At 41.1% G+C, this 20493-nt stretch overlaps 1 protein-coding gene and 2 long non-coding RNA genes across 3 annotated transcripts; all 3 read right to left on the bottom strand.

Moving 5' to 3' along the window:
• Window positions 1-1761: 1761 nt before the first annotated feature.
• Window positions 1762-2364, bottom strand: LOC121694868. Its single transcript, XR_006025910.1, has 3 exons — window positions 2265-2364; window positions 2091-2179; window positions 1762-1882 (listed from the first exon to the last, which is right to left on the bottom strand). It is a non-coding gene; the product is annotated as an uncharacterized LOC121694868 (long non-coding RNA).
• Window positions 2365-3269: 905 nt separating this feature from the next.
• LOC121694813 lies at window positions 3270-12697 on the bottom strand. The gene is made up of 6 exons (XM_042075176.1): window positions 12692-12697; window positions 12186-12424; window positions 4582-4750; window positions 4210-4334; window positions 3754-3916; window positions 3270-3653 (listed from the first exon to the last, which is right to left on the bottom strand). The coding sequence occupies exons 2-6, from the start codon at window positions 12282-12284 to the stop codon at window positions 3478-3480; spliced, it is 732 nt and encodes a 243-aa protein (XP_041931110.1). The 5' UTR covers window positions 12285-12424; window positions 12692-12697; the 3' UTR covers window positions 3270-3477.
• A 143-nt stretch (window positions 12698-12840) lies between these two features.
• Window positions 12841-13772, bottom strand: LOC121694904. The gene is made up of 3 exons (XR_006025944.1): window positions 13507-13772; window positions 13044-13221; window positions 12841-12929 (listed from the first exon to the last, which is right to left on the bottom strand). It is a non-coding gene; the product is annotated as an uncharacterized LOC121694904 (long non-coding RNA).
• Window positions 13773-20493: the final 6721 nt, after the last annotated feature.

Raw genomic sequence — 20493 nt, 5'->3', positions numbered from 1 at the left:
ATGGGAGCCATCGATGGCTGCCATATCCGTATCAAGGCTCCAGGAGAACCTCATGCACAGTGCTACAGAAACCGCAAGCTATTCACATCCTATCAGTTGCAGGCAGTTTGTGATCATGCCGGTCGCTTCATTGATGTTTTTATTGGTTTCCCAGGTTCTGTCCATGACGCCAGGGTCCTGAGGAACAGCCCTCTATACCGCCGCGCCATATATCCACCCCCGGGTACGTTCTTGTTGGGTGATGGAGGCTACCCCTGTCTGGAGCAGCCCATTGGTCTCCTCACGCCATACAAGAACCCTGTTAGGGGAGTGGCAAGGCAGAGGTTGGTACTCCATAAAGTATGTGATTTCAATTGGAATGTCAAACATTGCAATTATTCAAACATCAATTTATTTTAACCACTTACCTACAGGTATAATAGGCATCACTCCAGTGGTCGTTCGATAATAGAGCGGGTATTTGGCATGATGAAGACTCGGTGGCGGGTCATCTTCTTGCATGCCTTGGAGGTGGATGTCTCATTTGACCCAGACGTCATTGTTGCATGCACAGTGTTGCACAACATATGTCTACGCAATGATGATGTCTTGCCATTGGACGACCTGGACCCTGACGAGCCTGGATGTGAAGCTGAGACTGCCAGTGGGATGGCCCTGTGAAACAGAATAGCAGAGGAGTTGAACGTACAATAATTTGTTTGTGTGGCTGTGTAGTCTTCTCCCTCTTGCAATAATTGGCAGCTCATGTTGTGCCGTGAAGGTTGGCCTTTACGGATCCTTGGCACATACCTTATTACATTATATTTGTAATCACTGTTACGGAAATCAGTTTACACTGTTTAATAACCTGTTGTTCATGTTGTTACAAGAACATCGAAAGAAGCCTGGGTTACTTTCCAGTTATAGTTACTTGTTTAAGCAGATTACTATTCTACTGTTAATGTTTTTTAATTAACTTCTTATCCAGTGTATAGTTGTAATCAGAAATCAGTTCTTGCTGTTGATGTTTGATGCTTTCATTAACACATTTACTCCAGTTAATGAATAGTATAGTCTGAATTATAGTATAGTATGAATTATATAGTCTAATCACTGTTAATGAAATCAGTTCACACTGTTGAATAACCTATTGTTCATGTTGTTACAGGAACATCGAGAGGGTTACTTTTAAATAGCATGACCAAGGAGGGTGGTCGCTGCCTAAGCCTGGGCCCTCCCGAGGTTTCTCCCTGTGTGGGAGTTTTCCCTCGCCACTGAAATTGGTGTAGAGATTTGGCTTTCTTAGGCAGCTTTAAAAAAACTAGATTTTAGAATCTAGAAATAGATAGATACTAATCCAATAAAGGGTTTTAAACTTATATAAACTCTGTGTCATGTTATTTGTAAAAAATACACTTTACAGTAAATATCATGTTGATATCCCTCTTGCGTAGCTTAACTTAATTCACTTGAAGATTGTTATACCTATAGCTCTCAAAAGTGACAAAATACAGTATGCCTAATAAAAAAATATTTCTTTATTTGTCTGCCATCCTCTCCAACACCGCTAACAGATGGGCAAAGCGCTCGTCGGCTGCCCTCTGCCTCTCCTTCTCCATTTGCTCCTCTCTCTCAAATTGCTCCCTCAAGAAAGCAGCGAAGCTGCTTCTTTTCTGGCCCTGGCCTCTCCCTGCAGTTCTCTCTCTGCTGGGGGGGGCACAGCACCTGACGAGCATGGCTCTGCTTCCCTGGATGAGATCGGGGACATGGAGGCATGGATCACTGGTGGGGAGATAGAGTGCCTCTGCCCCAGAATCTCATCCATGGCACAGAACCATGGCCACGAGGCTGCTGTGTCCTCCCCAGCATCTGTCCCTGTTCCTGTTGGGGGGTTGTTCAGTTCCTACAGATAAATGAGTAATTAGCAATAGAAGAATGGACAGTTTTCTAACTACCAGTAACATAATTTACCAGTAACAGAATCACAGATGGCCGTGTAGTAGTCTTAACTAATTTGAAATCATTTCTTTTACTTAATGATCTATTGGTTCATAAATTAGCCTACATTGAAACATAAACATTTTACTGTTGGGACAATGGTCTGGTCATACCTTGTTTTTTTTTTTTAAGGTTGTCCCACTTTTTACGGGCCTGTTGTGGGGTCACCTTCTCCTCCAGGCCAACAGACCTGAGGACCTGTCTACACAAACAGTAAATTGAATCAGAGCTAAATACTGTACTCACTTGTTTTTAAAACATCCCTCTAACAGTTAACTAAAACTTACTTCCAGCCATCCATGGCACTGTTCCTCTGGCCTGTGAAGAGCCGATCTGCCTCCCCCCTTGCCTGGATGAACCTGGCAGTGTCATCGGATGTCCCTACGGGGAAATAACTGTCAAACACTTTAGTTAATTATTTTCTCACTACAACATAGCTTGATGGTCTTAATCGGGTAACTATTTTGGTAACATAATGCTTTGTTTGTCGAGCCTAGGCAGCGGTGGCAGCAATCCGTTGATGCTCACGTGATGTGAGAAATTATGTTAAAGTAAAGAGTGGTTTGCCTAGTCTTATTATCGTAACGTTAATCAACAAGTTTACAGTTTACTAATTAGAATCAGCTAGCATAAATTTATAATCGCCAAAGTAGAAATTCTGGAAAAAATTCCACAATTTAGTGTATCGTTTTTGGAAGTAACAAAAACTTCAATATATCCAAATATAAAGCAAAATATTTTGATATTCTGCTTTAATTTCTATCTTTTGACATAACAGATTATTTTACAATGATCAGAACTCTGTAATTATTAATATTTTATCAAAAAAATGGAATATTCAAATATTTTTAAGTGCAATGTCTTATTTCACCATTAGATGGCAGATGCGCTCCACGTAAAAACATGTTTGTGTTTTCAACATATTGGGATGAGGATATTCCGGAACTTGTACTTTTACATCCAACTCTTGTACCTAGATCCAGGCAGGGACCCTCTGCATCTCTGTGGGGAAACGAGCAGCCAAGGTAGGGTTGGGTGCCGGGTGATATTCCGGAACTTGTACCTTTGCTTCCAACTCTTTTACCTTGGTCCAGGCAGGGACCCTCTACTGAATCTCTGTGTGGAAACAAGCACCCAAAGTCGGGTAGGGTGCCGGGTGATATTCCGGAACTTGGACTTCCAACTTTTTACTTTTACAACTTTTTTGAGTTTTACTAATGTTTTTTGAGTCAAAAAATAGCTTTTATTACCTTTTATCAACTTTTTTATTGACACAGTTGTTGGATGTACAACTTTGCTTCAATGGCTTTGTTACCATTAAAAGAAATACAAAATTAAAAGTTTAAATAAAACTGAAACCTAAGTCGCAATTATTGTCCAATGTCCTTGACTTGGTTCTTGCTTTGTTTCCCCTGACTAGGGTTAGGCTTCTCCTGGCTCCTGGCTGTCTTCACTTGAGCTATGGGACTCAAGCTCACTTTCTTTCTCCTCCACACCCACCTACTCAGACTCTGAGGAAGAGGGTGAGGAGTTCCCAGACTCACTTGACTGAGACTCTGCTTCCTCCTGGTCCTTCTTCCCCTGACCCTCCTCTGTACAATCTGAGGAGGATGGTGAGGAGGAGTTCCCAGACTCACTGGTCTGAGACTGTGCTTCCTCCTGGTCCTCCTGGATGCCTGGCACATCATGGTAAGGATTAAAGTACAATTTATCAGACACTTAGAAAACATATCATGACAATGGTTACAAAATCAAGAAAACAAAAACGAGACCCACTTGGTAGATTGATCGATCGACTTAGGGATCTCAATATCTCCAACTTGAAGAATGGGGAGCGTTTGGCTGTGAACTCAGGCACATTACCTGGACTCATCAAGTCAAGGGCCATTGCTTGAGAGACTTGACTCTGCCCATCTTCAAAGGGAAGTGTGACCTCTGTCTGTGGGAGAGAAAGAGCTTTATGGATATAGAAAATGTTTACATCATCTTTTTGGTAAAGCACTTTTAATGATAAGCATCTAAACAGTAGTGCAATCATTAAAAGTGCTTTACCAAAAAGCTGATATAAACATTTTCTATAAATTTGCATTTTGTTGTACTTGTTGTCCTTACTTGAACAATGACAATAAAGTTGAATCTAATCTAAGTTGATAGGAACATACATGGGTTGATATTGCTACGCTCAAAGCTACTGAACTCAGACTGTGCTTCCTCCTGACCCTGCTCCATTACCTCCTTCACCTGACCCTCCTCAGACACCTCTGCATTTGTCTCCTGGTCCTGCTCCATTGCATCCTGATCCTCACCGTCACCTGAATGATTTATTGTCACCTGATCCTGTGTCTCCTCTGAGACCCCTGGCACACCATAATAATAATAATGATAATAATAATGATGAGCTTTATTTGTATAGCACCTTTCATACACAGAATGCAGCTCAAAGTGCTTTACATTTGGAACATGTAACACAATAATAGAGTCAGTCAGTCATTATCATTACCATGGTGAGGATGAAGCTGTTTCTCTGCATAATTCACCAGACACTTAGAAAACATATCATGACACTGGTTACAAAATCAAGAAAATACCAAAAACGAGACCTACTTTTACGTTGCTTGACTGAGGCCATTAGGGACCTCAATATGTCTAGCCTGATTGTTCGGGTCTGTCTGCCACTGGCCTCAGGCACATAGTATAAGCTGGCAGTCTTCGGGTCATGGGCCATCGCTCTGCAGACATCCTGCCTTTTGTCGATTGGAAGTGCCACATCTGTCTGTGGGAGAGAGAGAGCTTTATGGATATAGAAAATGTTTTTAACAGCTTTTTGGTAAAGTTGATAGGAACATACATGGGTTGAAATGGCTGTCTGTATATCCTTTAATGTTGGAGTGCCTGGAAGTCCGCATTCCCCCCACATACGACCCACAAACACTCCCATTCGTGTCATTTCATGGCCTGTTGAATTGAAAAATAATGTTTCTGCTTTGTCATAGCCACGGAGGCTGGGTCTCAATGTGGAAAAGTCCTTGAGATTCTTGAATAGATCTTTGCCAATGCAGACCTTGGCAGCCCCAAATGTCTTTACGGTTTTGTGCAAGGGTACCTGAGAAAATGTACAGGTATAAGTAAAGACAAACTTCACCAGACAGGTTGCTAGAACTTTGCATGTATGCACTGGCCGCATTTGATGTACAGTGGGCATCGCTTTCAAATGACCACTTCATTCGCGCATTACGCGGCGTGAAGCTGCGTGAAGCTTTAGTACCACTTTCAGCCACTGTGCGTCGCTCTGCCACTGTACATCGCTCTGCCTGCCGTCCCTTACATAATTGTTGCCGAGAGTAATCCCAGCCTACGAATTCAATAACAAAATAAATCATGCATAATTAAACATTACCTCGATTTAGGCTACTTGGGTATGGCTTAAGGCTTGACTACACGAAAATCGAAATCGAAATTTGCTGTCTACATTATTGTCAGTGTTGGGGTTAACGCAACTACGCAAATCAAAACAGTGGTGTGATAATTGAGCCAGTAGAGAAATAACTGTTCAGAATTAATCTGTAGCCTTGGGTAGGCTTCTGCAGAAAATAATGTTGTTGCCGATTTAATACTATCTGGCGACGTTTTTAACAGGCTACGCAATAGAGGCTTAGACAACTATGACCCACGTTTTGGTTTCGTAAATTAATTTGCCCTACTTCTTGACTGCAATGTAGTCAATTGACTGCTTGACATGTCATTTTTATTTTTCTGTACAATAAACAATTACATCTGCTTTATGCCGCAGAATTACATTCATATTTGGCTGACTGCAGACGCGCCACTTCCCTCCCCATATTCCAAGATTAAGATAGTATGAAGTGCTTTTTGTAAAAAAATAGTTAAAACGAATAGCTATTTGCAATTTGACAAAACACTGGTCCTCATTTTTCGAATGCGAGGACGATATGAGCCTGTTGCATTTAGTTAGATGTCCGAGTCACGCATAATGTTTGAAAACCACTGGCTCGTAATCACAATAATTTAACACACGACAGTTGGATAACCTACTTCATCATGTCCCCATGCCTACATTTTTGTGAGTAGCATAGAGATCGTTAAAAACAATAAAGTATGGCTCTCCGTTTGGGACATCGAAAACTTATATTTTTAATAGACCACCGTCGAAGATGCTGACTTGCAAAAGCCTCGGGATAACACGTTATCTCCACTATCATCAGTCATGCCCCTTGATCAAAGTGGGGAATGAAATAAAAGTTTGAGAACCACTGGCTTAACAAGTTACCTACAGTCCAGAACACAGAATCTGTTGCAATATTCTGATGATCGGCGATGATATCGGCAAATGTTTGTTTTCCAAAGTAGGAATTTCACTTCACCATGCACCTTCGACAATACCTGGGCTACCTGGTATCATTACAAACATTATTCTGTGTCCTGAAACTGGCATATTTTTATGGCATTGTGTCATGTAAGTTCGTTGCAAAATCTAGAGAAATGTGTGAGGTGGTCAGCGGGGGACAATTGAGACACACATTGGATTGTGTTATTACTTGAACACTCCACACTATCCACAGCTGTGGTAGGCAGTGGTGGAGGAAGTACTGAACCTCAGTACTTAAGTAAAAGTACAAATACACAGAGAAATATTTACTTTAGTAAAAGTAGAAGTACCACAATGACAACCCTACTTAAGTAAAAGTAAAAAGTACCTGCTTTTAAATGTACTTTAAGTATTAAAAGTAAAAGTATTTGCATAATGATTTATTCTCTTAATATCTATATTCTAAAAGGAAAAATCAGTATGGGCTGTGGCATTTTAATTAAGCTAGTTTTAGGTTATCCTCGACTAGATAGTTTTAAGTTAATGCAATTGTCCTTACCATCTGTGGCCCAGTTTACATTCTGACCTACAATTCTAGAGACTGTAATTCTGGTTATCTACTAGGGTGATCTGCTATCAATATCATTCAGCAAAACACGAGAGCCTGAAGTTTAACGGGGTAGACAAGGGAAACGTCGGGTGGATCGTAATGCCAATTATGCTGATTGAACAGAAAAGTTGCTGAGAAAGGTGTCTTTATGATTAAGTTCAGTTTCACTTGCGCAGACGCATAGACATTGAATGAGCGCTCACGTTACTACCCCCCAATTGTAGGCTATGCATCTTTATTTAATCACACACAATTAAGGAATATTTCCTAATCTGGAAAATGTTACGTTTTTTCCGGCCACCGGTTCATTAATAGTCTACCATTCATTTGTGCCGCAAATGATCAGACGTGTGACAGAAGCATGGGCATAGCCTGTAACTTCGCTGATCCGCGGATAGCAATCTCATCGGAGAGGAGGCCCTAACGCTGCAGATAACAGACAGAGAAAGGCACAGAACACAGTTGCATGTACAGTGTAGCCATGGGTCTGGTGAATATAGCCTACCGAATGCAGATGGCTACAAGCTCACGCTTTGCCTGGTCTAGACTAGAAGCTTATGTTTCTAAGAATGCACGTAGCGCTCCAGAATCTTTGGTAGCAACCCCCCGGTAAAACAAACGTGTTTGTCAGAGAAAAAAAAAACTGATCATAAAATGTATCGTAAAAAGGAACGTTGGTGTTGTAGAAATGTAGCGGAGTAAAAGTACAGATAATTGCTGTAAAATGTAAAGAAGTAAAAGTCAAAAGTATGCACTATAAATTTTACTTAAGTAAAGTACAAATACGTGGGAAATTTACTTAAGTACAGTAACGAAGTATTTGTACTTCGTTACATTCCACCACTGGTGGTAGGCCTATCAGGGGCAGGAGGATTACTGTCAGCGCAGGCTTTATATAAAATTCTTCAACAGAAGGCCTCGAATGTTGTCTTGTTTGTGGAGCGCTTTGCTTCGCTTCTGTAATTTCGGCTTCGTTGAAAATGAGGGCTTCCCTCAATGACCCTCCGAGAATAAATAAAGGTTGAATGAATGAATGAATGCAGGCTTGCCCAAAATAAAGGCATGTGGTTTGCGCAGCCTACAGTAAATAACAGACCCGCCAGAATGTGCGTTATGATGCTTTTTTACAAGCAAGATGTTTTGGTACCCTACGCACACTGCATGTTCTTAAATAACAATTATCATCAGTAATATTCGACCATTAATTTGGGTAAATGGGCAAGCGTGACCACCTTGATTGGCTGATTGGCTGATGATTGTAACGCGGGCATGATTCCAAACACCTCCCTTACGATGATGAGTGACAGGTCTCAGAATGCGTGCGCTACACAAGGACGGAAGATGATTAATAACTGGGGCCGTAGGCTATTCACAAAGGCTTTTATCTTACTACTAGGAGTAGGCTACTCCTAAATCGCACTTAAAGATTTTATATTGGAGTTTTCTCTTAAAAGTTATTCACAAAGCCTTTCAGACAACTCCTAAACTAGGAGTGAGTCTTCGTGGCTATGGATGACGTCATTATTCATGCACGAGCTTGACTGAAGTGACCACCTTGATTGGCTGACAATTGTAACGCGGGAATTCCAAACACCTCTCTTCCGATGATGACTGACAGGTGACAGGTCGGAGAATGCGTGCGCTACACAAGTAGTGCGAAGGACGGAAGATGATTAATAACTGAATAAAAAGGCCTAGCCTAAATGAATAAATAGTAAGGCCAAACAAATAGCTTAGTAGCCTAATGAAACATAGGCCTATGGATTGATGCAGTAGCAACATTATTAAATGAATCTGTCACCATATCCCTAGGCTACGTTTGCAAAGAGGAGAACATTTTAATTTGATTCACAATGAAACGTTACATTTCATTTACATGTTAACAATGAGTAGTTTTGGTTGTTGTTGTTGGCATTATTGCATCCCTTTTATGAATGCAAAATTGTTCCCTTGAGATTGGAAGCTCCTGTTGCGCAAAGGCTATTTCAAAACATCGCAACATAAAATGCCACAAAAAAGCTGTTTATGAATAGGTCTTAGTGAGTTAGGAGTCCTCTCGACTTAAGCTGTCCCAGACTTAGGTGCTACTTTTAGGTCTAAAATGCTTCGTGAATTACTTTTTGTGAAAAAATTAGGAGTCCTAAAGTTAGGAGTGACACGCCCATTATTTTTAGGAGTTGCTCCTAAATTCGCCAGTTAGGAGCTACTTTTAGCCTTAAAATTCTTTGTGAATACGGCCCCTGAATAAAAAGGCCTAGCCTAAATGAATCAAGGAAAAACAAATAGCCTAGTAGCCCAATGAAACATACGGATTGATGTAGTATCTTTGTAACATTATTAAATTATTCTGTTACTATGCCTACGTTTGCAAAAGAGAACATTTTAATTTGATTCACACTAATGTTACATTTAATTTACATGTTGACAATGATTAGCCTAGTTTTGGTTGTTGTTGGCGGCGTTATTGCATGTTAGTTATACCTACAATGCAAAATTGCTTCCTCGCGATTGGAAGCTCCTGTAGCTGCATAGGATTTCAAAACCGCAGGTTTGTGAATAGGTCTGTGAGTAAGGAGTCCTCTTGACTTCTTTTAAGCTGTCAGAGGTGGGAAGGTGTGATTTTTTGGGGGAAGGGCCGGATTAACTGGGCACAATTGTCTGATGGCCCCCCTTCCCCCCAGCCAACGTGAATCGGGTGGTTAGTTAATAGGCCTATCGTGAAGATTTTTCCTGCCATCTAAGGCACGAGCGCACCTGTGAGGCCAAGCCTCACCAAGTAGCTCGTTTGTTTACAACTAACATTCCATTTAATTAAACTGCTTTATAGGCTATGCCGAAATAGTTTTCAACATTTTGAATATTAGTGTCGGGTGAATTGAAATGTTCTCAAAGTAGCCTTATGGCTGAAAGCTGCTTGGGACACCCCCCCCCCTTCCTGCACTCATTGTTTCAAAAGGAGTAATTTTGGCTTTGTCAGAACTGAAGAGCTGTGGACGGCACGGCACGGTATGCCCAATGAAAATAAATTAACGCAACGCAACACAACACAACACAGACCCCGCTTCTCTCGCGTCAGTCACTGACATGAACGAAACACAGAACCCCCTTCTCTCACGGCAGTCACTGACAGTAACCTAGAATAAATGCATGGGGAAAAACACTTCCCCATGACAAAGACATCGTAAAACACTGAAAGTTAATATTTTATCACTAGCAACATTCATCTGTCCTTTGTCAAATGTATTATGTTCCAAGTACCCTATGCTAATTCTGCTTCATAAAGTTGAACAAATACATTTGCTTATTTCACAGAAAAATATAAATAGCCAGTCTACAGTGCAGAGTTGGTAAGTTATGGTAGGCCAACCTGCAGTGAACATACAAACAGGGGAAATTATTTATCTTGCAGCTGAGTAGCCTCAGGTGCGCACGTAGACATAAGGCCGAACATGCAAGCGCCAATGAATCGTGCTCTCACGACAATCGCGCCGTTAAACTTAAATAGGTTAACATCACTCTAAGTTCGCCTTCAAGCAAGGAAAACGATGATTTGAAGACATCTGTTTCGCTGGAAGGGCAAGGGGTAGCAACAGGGCAACACAGAGACAGGCCCGATGGCAGGGCTGTTTTGAGAGTATTAAAATATGGGATATTCTACGGGAAAACATTAAAACGGCAAGACAGCGGGGAAAGTTAAAATACGTGATAAACACGGAAAAAGTTGGCATGCATTGTTTCGGTCCCCGTGCACAGGGATTTTTTGTCATACTATTAATCACATATGATTATTTGTGAAATTGTGCAAACAGGCGCAACACATTTGAAAAGGAAGGACTGGTAGCATGCAAGCTCACGGGAAAGATTGATTTAAGAACGTTATCACAAAGTGTGTGGCTGTGGCGCGGGCGGAAGACAATTGGCAGGGGAGGGTCATGTCTTTTTTAACAATTCTGTCGGAGGGTCATTGAACAATTCCTAGCAGGCAAGAGAGGGTCATGCAACTGAACTGCAACTGAAGCACTCAAAATTCCTCCGGTGGCCCCTTCAATAAATAACGATCAGTCCCTAGATTGCTGCTGGGCTATATGTCTTGGTTCTGTTAACAACTCATTGTCAAACGCATAGCCTATCTCGCGGTTGCATCAATTACAAACAAACATGCAATGTGAACGTCTGGGATTGGGGAGAGCACTAAATGCTCTACTGAATAAGCACGAAGTCAAACCTTTAAATGAAAAACACTCTTTAATAATCCAAAAAAATAAACCGCTAATGAAGTAAACTTGTGACCATCAAAAATCGTTTATCGCTTGTAACTCCGTGATACCAGGACGTAACAGGAAGGCATTTGGCTAAGCAACGGAGGTTAATATGCTCCATGTTTTGTCGAAACTGTCTATCATCGTTGCACTCGGAGAAAACCGGAATGTTTCATTCGTCCCCGTTTCAATCGTCCCGGTTGTACTCAAAACGCAGATAGGACCTTATTATTCTAAGGTAGCGAAATAGCGTTCAGCATGATTCATGCCCAATTAATTCCCCCTGTTAAAGTGTTCGCCTTTGTAGTTTGGTTTCGTGATAGCCTATGATAAACGGCTTATGGCCAAATATGTGAAAACGTTAAAATACAGTAGGCGATAAACCCGGAAAAAGTTGACAGTGATTTTTTCATAATCACTTTGGAGGGTCATAGAAAAATGTATTGCTGGCGAGGGAGGGTCACGTCTTTTTGGACTAATGCTCCCAAAACTCCTCCGGTAATAAATAACGAACAGTCCCTAATGAAGTAAACTTGTGACCATCAAAAATCGTTTATCGCCTGTAACTCCGTGATAACAGGACGTAACAGGAAGGCATTTGGCTGAGCAACGGAGGTTAATACTCTATATTTTGTCCAAATGATGTCTGTCTATCATCGTTGCACTCGGAGAAAACCAGAATGTTTAATTTGTCCTGCGTCTCTACGGCTGCAAACGGGATTCACTCGCAGTTAACCAAATATTTCTTTATTAGGGCAGGGCAGGCATATTTCTGGCTATTACATTATTTCTAAACCAGTCTGCTAAAGTCTGTAGTGAAGTCTGTGTAGGGTTTTCCAGGCTCCATTTCTTTTTATGAGACACCCTGCTCACTTGAGCCATCTACCGGTTGTTTGGGTTGTTGCAGCGTCTCACTGGAAAAATACAAATTAAAGTCGCGTGATACCGCGTGATCCCACGCGCGGACCTCGAGTGAAGCTGGCCAAGTCGAAGCACTGCCCACTGTACTCACCGTAATGGTAAAACTGCCCTTGTAGGCCTCTGCCTTTTCGACATCCCCTACAGTCATGCCCAGGAAGATGCACTTTCTGTGGCCTGTTGTTGCCACCATGCCCCCCACCAACAGACCTACAACGCGATGCAGCCGAGATGGATCGGCTGGATTGTCTTTTAGGTCCTTCAGATTTTCAGGCAATAAGGCATTGGTTTGTTGAATGAAGGCCAGCAGTTGTTCAGGAGGTATGATTTTCGCTGTAAGAGAAAGCAGTATACCATGTTGAGACTAAGTATAAGTATATATACTCTTTTGATCCCATGAGGGAAATTTGGTCTCTGCATTTATCCCAATCTGTGAATTAGTGAAACGCACTCAGCACACAGTGAACACACAGTGAGGTTAAGCACACACTAATCCTGACGCAGTGAGCTACCTGCTACAGCGGTGATCAAGGGGGCAGTGAGGGGTTAGGTGCCTTGCTCAAGGGCACTTCAGGCGTTCCTACTCAGCATACAGCATACCTCTTTTATCAGCAACTCTTTTCATTCAAACTTACCACATTTAGCCCTTCGGAACTCCTGTCTTTGAATGACAACTCGGGGCCCTAAGCATTTTTTCCACAAAGACAACTTTTCCATTATTTTTTTGGGAGTGAGCCTAGAGCTATGGAGTTTCATGAATCTCAAGAAGGCCTCAATGTCCAAAATGATATGCACCTGACTGGTTGGCTTCAGTCTGCCATTCAGACTTGTAAGGTATCTTAAGAAAAAGAAATGGAAAGGAATATATGAGGACTTCAAATATGGGCTGTATTTTCAAAACTTTAAAGTGTATTCATGTTTCATACTGAAGGTAATAGTGAAAACAACAAACCTATTTAGTTTGTGGATATCATTTAGGAAATTGAAGCTCTTGTTGATGTCCCCCTTGTTTCCTGACATATAGAGAAGGAATTCCTTGACATAACTTTTTCTTTGTTTTATATTCCGAATTGCCTGTCGAGACTGATTTGGTCCAATGAGGCTGGCTTCAAAGTGGTCGAGCACATTATCTGAAAAATAGTTAAGAAAACATTTGGAATACCCCAGCCTAATCTCTTTTCCTAATTGAGTGCCTTCTGGTCTCAGTTCTGTTCTGTTACCCTGTCAACCCTAAGTAGAGAAGCAGCAACAAGTAAGTGCATGTTGTGTGTGATGTCTGTATGCTACTGAGACCTTGAATTTCCCCTTGGGATCAATAAAGTATCTATCTATCTACATGGGGCTATCCCTAGGCCCCAAAGTGTGTTCAATTTGGGTACCCCTAAACTTCCAAACAAACTTTTTAATTAACTTACCCAGATTAGGCAGGGTGTCCCTTTTGGAACTCCTGAAGTCTCCTCTGTTTCAGCAGACACAGGTGTTGAAGGCTTCGTCATGCTGGGAGAGGCCAGTGGAGAGATCAGAGGAGGGAGTGGAGATTGATCCACAGGCACAGATGGGGAAGGAGGAGGGAGTGGTGTGGAATGCTCTGATGGAGAACGTGGTGGTGAGGAGGGCTGAGGCAGAGGTGAGGAAGGAGCAGACTGCAAACCTTTATCCTTAGCACGGGCCTTGAGGTACTTCACCTCTTTCCTTTAGTTGATTTTGCAGGTTTTCAATGTTTTGGTCTGATGGTGGTGGCACGCTGGGACCCGAGGAAGCATTCCCTGATGGTGGTGGCACGCTGGGACCTGAGGTGGAAGCATTCCCTGATGGTGGTGGCACGCTGGGACCTGAGGTGGAAGCATTCCCTGATGGTGGTGGCACGCTGGGACCTGAGGTGGAAGCATTCCCTGATGGTGGTGGCACGCTGGGACCTGAGGTGGAAGCATTCCCTGATGGTGGTGGCACGCTGGGACCTGAGGTGGAAGCATTCCCTGATGGTGGTGGCACGCTGGGACCTGAGGTGGAAGCATTCCCTGATGGTGGTGGCACGCTGGGACCTGAGGTGGAAGCAGCCCTCTCAGCCTCTATCAAGGCCTCAAGAATGGCTTTTTTTTTGGCAAGCTTTAGGGTCTTTTTTAGGCGTGAACCCTGTTAAAAGATAGATAGATAGATAGATACTTTATTGAGTTAAGATTGTGTTTCAAATTGTATTAATGTAGCAAAATACATCTTCCAATAACATATGATCAATTGTAAAAGTAAAACCTTTTGTTTGTGCATGGATATTAAATGCTTGTCCAGTCGTGAATATGGCGTACTGGTGCAGTTGGCTATTGGGCAGCACAACTTCCCTCCATACCGTACTGATCTCACCCCAGCTTGTAATCTCCTTTCATGAGCATCAGTAATTTTGTGGACATATTGGAGGTGACGTGATAAGTTCGAAAAGGAATCGAGGCACTTTGGACACTTCTTCTTTTGCTGTTATTGATATAGGTATAAAAGAGACAGAAATATTTTTGACAATATTATTTTAGCTTTTTGATACCCAATAACTGACTTTTATTGCACAAAAGATACACAATTTTCCAAGTCAAGTACATCAACTTCCAGAAAAGCTACGCAATATTCCAAAACAAATACATCAACTTCCAGAAAAGCTACACAGTGTTCCAAGAAAGCAGATATACTGAGATATGTCCCTACCATTAACTTCCAGAAAAGCTACACAATATTCCACAACAACTACATCAACTTCCAGAAAAGCTACACAATTGTTCCAAATAAACTACATCAACTTCCAGAAAAGCTACACATTATTCCACAACATCGACTTCCAGAAAAGCTACACAATGTTCCAAATCAACTGCATGAACTTCCAGGAAAGTTACAATACATTCCAAGAGAACTACATATGCTTTCAGAAAAGAAGATGTAATGAGATATATCCCTACCTTCATGGTCACAATTGTGGAAAAGAATGATGAAGTGCCAAACCTTGCTATTTATACAGACGAGTTAACCCGCCTCCTATTTAGAATGGGCCAATTATGTTCACTACCAGAAAAGCTACACAATTGTTCCAAATCAACTACATCAACTTCCAGAAAAGCTACACAATATTCCACAACAACTACGTCAACTTCCAGAAAAGCTACACAATGTTCCACAACAACTGCATGAACTTCCAGAAAAGCTACGCAATGTTCCAAAACAACTACATCAACTTCCAGAAAAGCTACACGATGTTCCAAATCAACTACATGAACTTCCAGAAAAGCTACACAGTGTTCCAAAACAATTATTAACATAAACATCCAGGAAAAATACACTATGTTCATCTAATACAGTACTAATAGCCTTGGACAGCTTTATGGATGCAAAGGTGAATTAAAGACATGAGTACTTCAGTAATCAAACATTTTAATGAAATATGTGTACAGTTTTGACATCAATCTTCTTCTTTAACCATCATTCGAAGTCTGTTACGAACATTTTCAACAGATATATTCATCTTTCTGCACATTCTAAGAAGTGCTGGGTTTTTTTAAGGGTCTTTTCAATACTCCGTTTCCTGATGACCTTTTTCTGGATGTCAAATTGGAAGGTCAGTCTGAGCATGGCTAGGAATTCTGGCGAAAAGCACAAACTTCTCCTACGACACTGTAAAGATTAAGAGGTCAACTATTAAGCAGAAGCCCATGTGAATTCAATCAATTAACCCTTTCGTGCCCGTGCTGAACATTCCATTTTTGGTGCTGAATGACCTCCTCACACAAAAAACCTTATTTCTTGAGTATATTACATACCATCAATGGGATATACATATCATTGTAATCAGAAGGACTAGTTCTATGAAATGATGTAAAATACATATAGTAATGTTGATATAGTAATGAACAGTCTTTGAAATCCTCTCCAAATGTATATCCAACATTTGTCAAAATTTAATTTAGTTCACTTAAAAATTGATTTTTATCATATTTCTCTACAAGATAGAGTGTATGACTTGTTCAGCAAGTTGTGTGCTATTTAACAAAAAAAACTGAAATGGAATATCCTTAACCTTTCAAAAGTTATGATCAATTTAGTGATCAGTGTAAAAAATGCAGAAAACGGGATTTAGAATGTTGACAGAATTCACATTCTCTTTCTCACCAACAACATAAAAGTATGCATAAAAACTAATAATGAAGTCAGACACAATGGTTTAGATTTATTTGGTCTATAAGAATAAACCATTTATTTGTATAGAAGCAAATGATACAGTCAATAAGAATGAAAAAAAAAAAAAACACGTAACATTACCAGTAGTACAGGAAGTAAATATATTTATTTAAGACCATTTTGGAATAGAGACATAAAACACATGTGATTCAATAGATAAAACTTTCTTATATGATTCAGTGTAATATGAAAACTATGTACATATATAAAATAATATAAGTTAATGAAAAGCTAGAGATACAATCAACTTCAATATCACTCAACAATAAATGTAGTCTAAACATTTGAAAGTAGATCACATAGTAGAACAAGCCTGTGGAGAAAACACGTACACACACAAACTCACACATACACACAAACTCATACACACTCACTTACACACAGAGAAGGGTGGGTGGGGGTGGGAACCGGAAGGTTGAACACAGAAGACCTATGGCTCATCACGAAACGCATCCCCTTCTGCAGAATGCCAAATCTGAAAGCAATTTCGTTTACTACTAAAACAAAGTCGCCTACCATTACACTCGGGGGCCATACAAGCTACTTTAGTTTTATGCTCCTTTTTAAGTTTTTTATAACATAGGCAGCAATTCCTCAGTGGCTCCTGCTGTACAGGAACATGTACCTGATGGAAAGACGACGGACTAGTAGTTGGAGGAGCTGAAGGCCGAGGCTGAAAAACTGTGTCGACGGAAATGCCTGCCAGCTGTCGTGATAGATTTTCTCTAAAGTCTATTTGGCTGTAGCTACCTAACCTAGGTTCAACACCAGATTCTGCATTGCGCTGCCAGTCTTGAAATAATAAGAAGCTATTGACGACGGCAATGTCCACAAAGTGGAGAAAAAGTGTTTTCCACCACTTCTGTGTTTTTTGGAGTACACAATATGTACTTATCATTTGGTCCGACCTATCAACGCCCCCCATGTATTTGTTGTAATCACTTACCACAATAGGCTGACGTACAACTTTTTTGTCCCAAACCGAATTGCTCTTCACTAGTCTAGATACATCAGTCGAATCATTCGCATTGTGGAAATTGGACAGGCAGGTTACTGCACGAGTGTCCTTCCACTGTACTGCTAAAACATTACCCTCTATTCTACGCCACCTCATGTCCCCACGACTTGCCCTGCGCTCCCATTTTTTTATATCTTTTAAGTCGTCCGGAATTTTTTTACGGTTTATCCTACATGTTCCGCATGCATTTAGGCCCCATGTTCTAAGTTTAATCATAAGGGTTGGTGATGTATAGAAGTTATCAAACCAATTGGTGTGACCACTATCTCTAAATGGCTGTATTAGCTCCTCTACAACTTTTGAGGCTAAATCCAAGACGCGACCATCACGACCACCTGTGTAAATATTAAAGTCTAAAGTATACCCTGAATCTGATGTTGCTATCACCCACAGTTTGAAACCCCACCTAACTGGTTTCCCTTTCATATACTGCTTAAATCCTGAACGACCTTTAGATTTTACCATGCGTTCATCTATGCTAAGGTGCTGACCTGGCTGGAATAACTCTAAACATTTATTTTTTAGGTGGTCCATCAAATAACGCAGTTTCCTAAGACGATCTTGATTGTTTTCTGTAGCTGGATCTACTACATGCAGAGCAGCTAACAGAGCCTTAAAACGATTGCGCGACATGAACAATTTGGCCCACGATCCCTGCAAAGACTTGGTTCCCCAGTAGCGGTGGATATTAGGGAGGGAAGTGAAGCCCATGTAAATGATCAACCCCAGAAACCTGTGAAACTCTTCTGGGGTCACTTCATCCCATGTCCCTGCACTATTTGCATACGACGGCCTACTAAGCACAAGCTCCCACCCCCTCTGGTTTGTAAAGCCACATATGTCTGACACAACAGCGTGAGTGAAAAACAACATAAAAAAGTCTATTTCACGCAGAGTTTTAGTGGCAGTTTGCACTGCCCTAGGTACGCCACCTAAATCTACACCTAAGGGACGACGCGGACTAAAGGCTATCGGAACTGGTGCTTCTGTGTCCCTATCACCATACGAAGGAAAAGGGTCAGAGAAGCGTTTACACTTCCTCCCTGACACAGGACCTACGGGAGAGTGACTAATCAACCCCAAACCCACCAAATAAAATTAATTAATAGAAATGTTGACATATTTTACATATGAAGTATTATATAATACATGCAATCAAATACTTACGAGACTGAGGATGATGGCAGGCCACTCTCCTCCTCTTCCTCATCCTCCTCCTCCCCCCCGTCACTCAGCAGCTCCTGGTCAAGAAGGTCTTCTTCTTCTTCCTCCATTCCCTCATGGTTTTCAGCTTAATGAGCTGCTATGAGCTCAAGCTCATCAGCTGTCAGCTGCCTCCTTCTCTTCAGGCTGACAAGAAGGTCTGCATACTTGTCATCCTCCATCTGAAACAACAAAACCATAAATGTAAACCAAAACTGTAGATGCGTGTGTGTATGTGCACACACACACACACACACACACACACGAGAAGATGTACTGTAGACTAAACTATTGATGAGTTCTGGAGGACTCAAAATAGCATGACCTGAAAATGCAAAGTAATTTTATTACACACTTTACACAAGGCTTTAGCTACCCTAAATCTGATTGCCTGGCTGGCATCAAGAAAAAGATTACATTTCACATATGATTACATTTCACCTAGTGACTGACTGATGACATTTCTGAGAGAATATATTTTTTAACATCATGATTTCTATAACTACATATTGAGGAGTAAAAATAGCTTAGTCTATTGTTAAATGAAAACAACTGACATCAAAAGCAAATGAGAATATTACAAACCGTTCAGAGTAATGCAGCTAGCTAAAGTTTTTATGCCGGGTACACTAACGTGAGCCCCGCTATGCCATAATGTTGACGCTAATGAAAAGCTTATTACTGTCAAATAACATGATTTTAGGAATATAAATTAAGATTAACCATAACTACAACCGATTTAAAATATATCTTACCTCAGTTTGTCCAGCTGTATGGGTATCAGTCGATGTAATCTCCCAAGGTGTACAGACGGCGTCTGCAGCTGTCCACATCAAATGAAGCGACTGAAGTGACATTATTTTTCACGACTCATCTTCAAGTATCCAAAAAAATTCGCGCCATAAACCTCTTAACCAATCATATCAAATTGAAGCCTATGTTGTCAGCATTACGGGGAAGATTTCAGAAATAAAATCAGTCATTGGACAGCTGAGATATAAGACGATTGGTCATCGTTAAAATTTTAACGAAATTAGAATGGTCAGGCTTGTAAGGGTTAATTATATGATTACCTCCACAGGTCATGTCTTACCTTTGTAGAAGTTCTGGCAGGAAGCAGTTTGCCAGAGTGGAGTTTCTTTGTCACTGTAACTTTCTTCCTATTCTTTTTCTTGTGTCCTGTCTTGCTCTTGCTCTTTCTATTCTTCTCTTTTGTTTTCTGAATCCTGCGAGCCTTCTGAGGGATCTTTTTCTTTTGCTGTCTTGGGAGGGGCTGAGGAGGACTTTTCCTTTTTTCCAGCAGCTGGGAGAAATCTGTATTTATCAGAATGTTCTCAAGTTCATCCATCTCTGGGTCGCTGTCACTCTCGACCTGTGCAAAATATAAATGATTAGGAACTAAAGCACACTGTAATAAAAGGGTCAATTCCGACAATGCAACATCCATGAATTCTACTCACCGTATGGAATACCTGGGACTTGGGCTGCTGGTAAGGTGGCATGATCTGAGAGAACCGGTCACCCTCATCTGCTGTCTCCTCATCCAATTCATCCTCTAAAGAACATGGTTTGAGTTCAGCATACATCTTTTGGTCCTTTGATTCCTCAGATGTTGTGGGTACCTGTCCAGACATACGCGTTATAAGGAACTGCACGTTGTGATGTACATTTAATGTGAAAATCAACTTCCAAGAATTCTACTTACCTCTTCCATGTTCTGGGAGTTATCTAGCTGGTTATTGGGATTAGCCAGAGACAACCCAATATTTTTCTCCAGCTTCTTTTGGGTCTGCTTCACCTGGCGGGATTTGGCTGTCCTAGTCTGTGCTTCCTCAATCCGCTGCATGACGATTCTTGCAGTGTCTATGGATTTGAATGGAGAAACGGCATTATTTATAGCCTTAGCTCACCTACGTCATAGATAATACACCACGCCTCCTAATTTGAATAGGCGGTAACGCTTTAGAAT

The sequence above is a fragment of the Alosa sapidissima genome, chromosome 2 (assembly GCF_018492685.1).
Source record: "Alosa sapidissima isolate fAloSap1 chromosome 2, fAloSap1.pri, whole genome shotgun sequence".
NCBI lineage: Eukaryota > Metazoa > Chordata > Actinopteri > Clupeiformes > Clupeidae > Alosa > Alosa sapidissima.
This window is presented reverse-complemented; position numbering and strand designations above follow the sequence as displayed.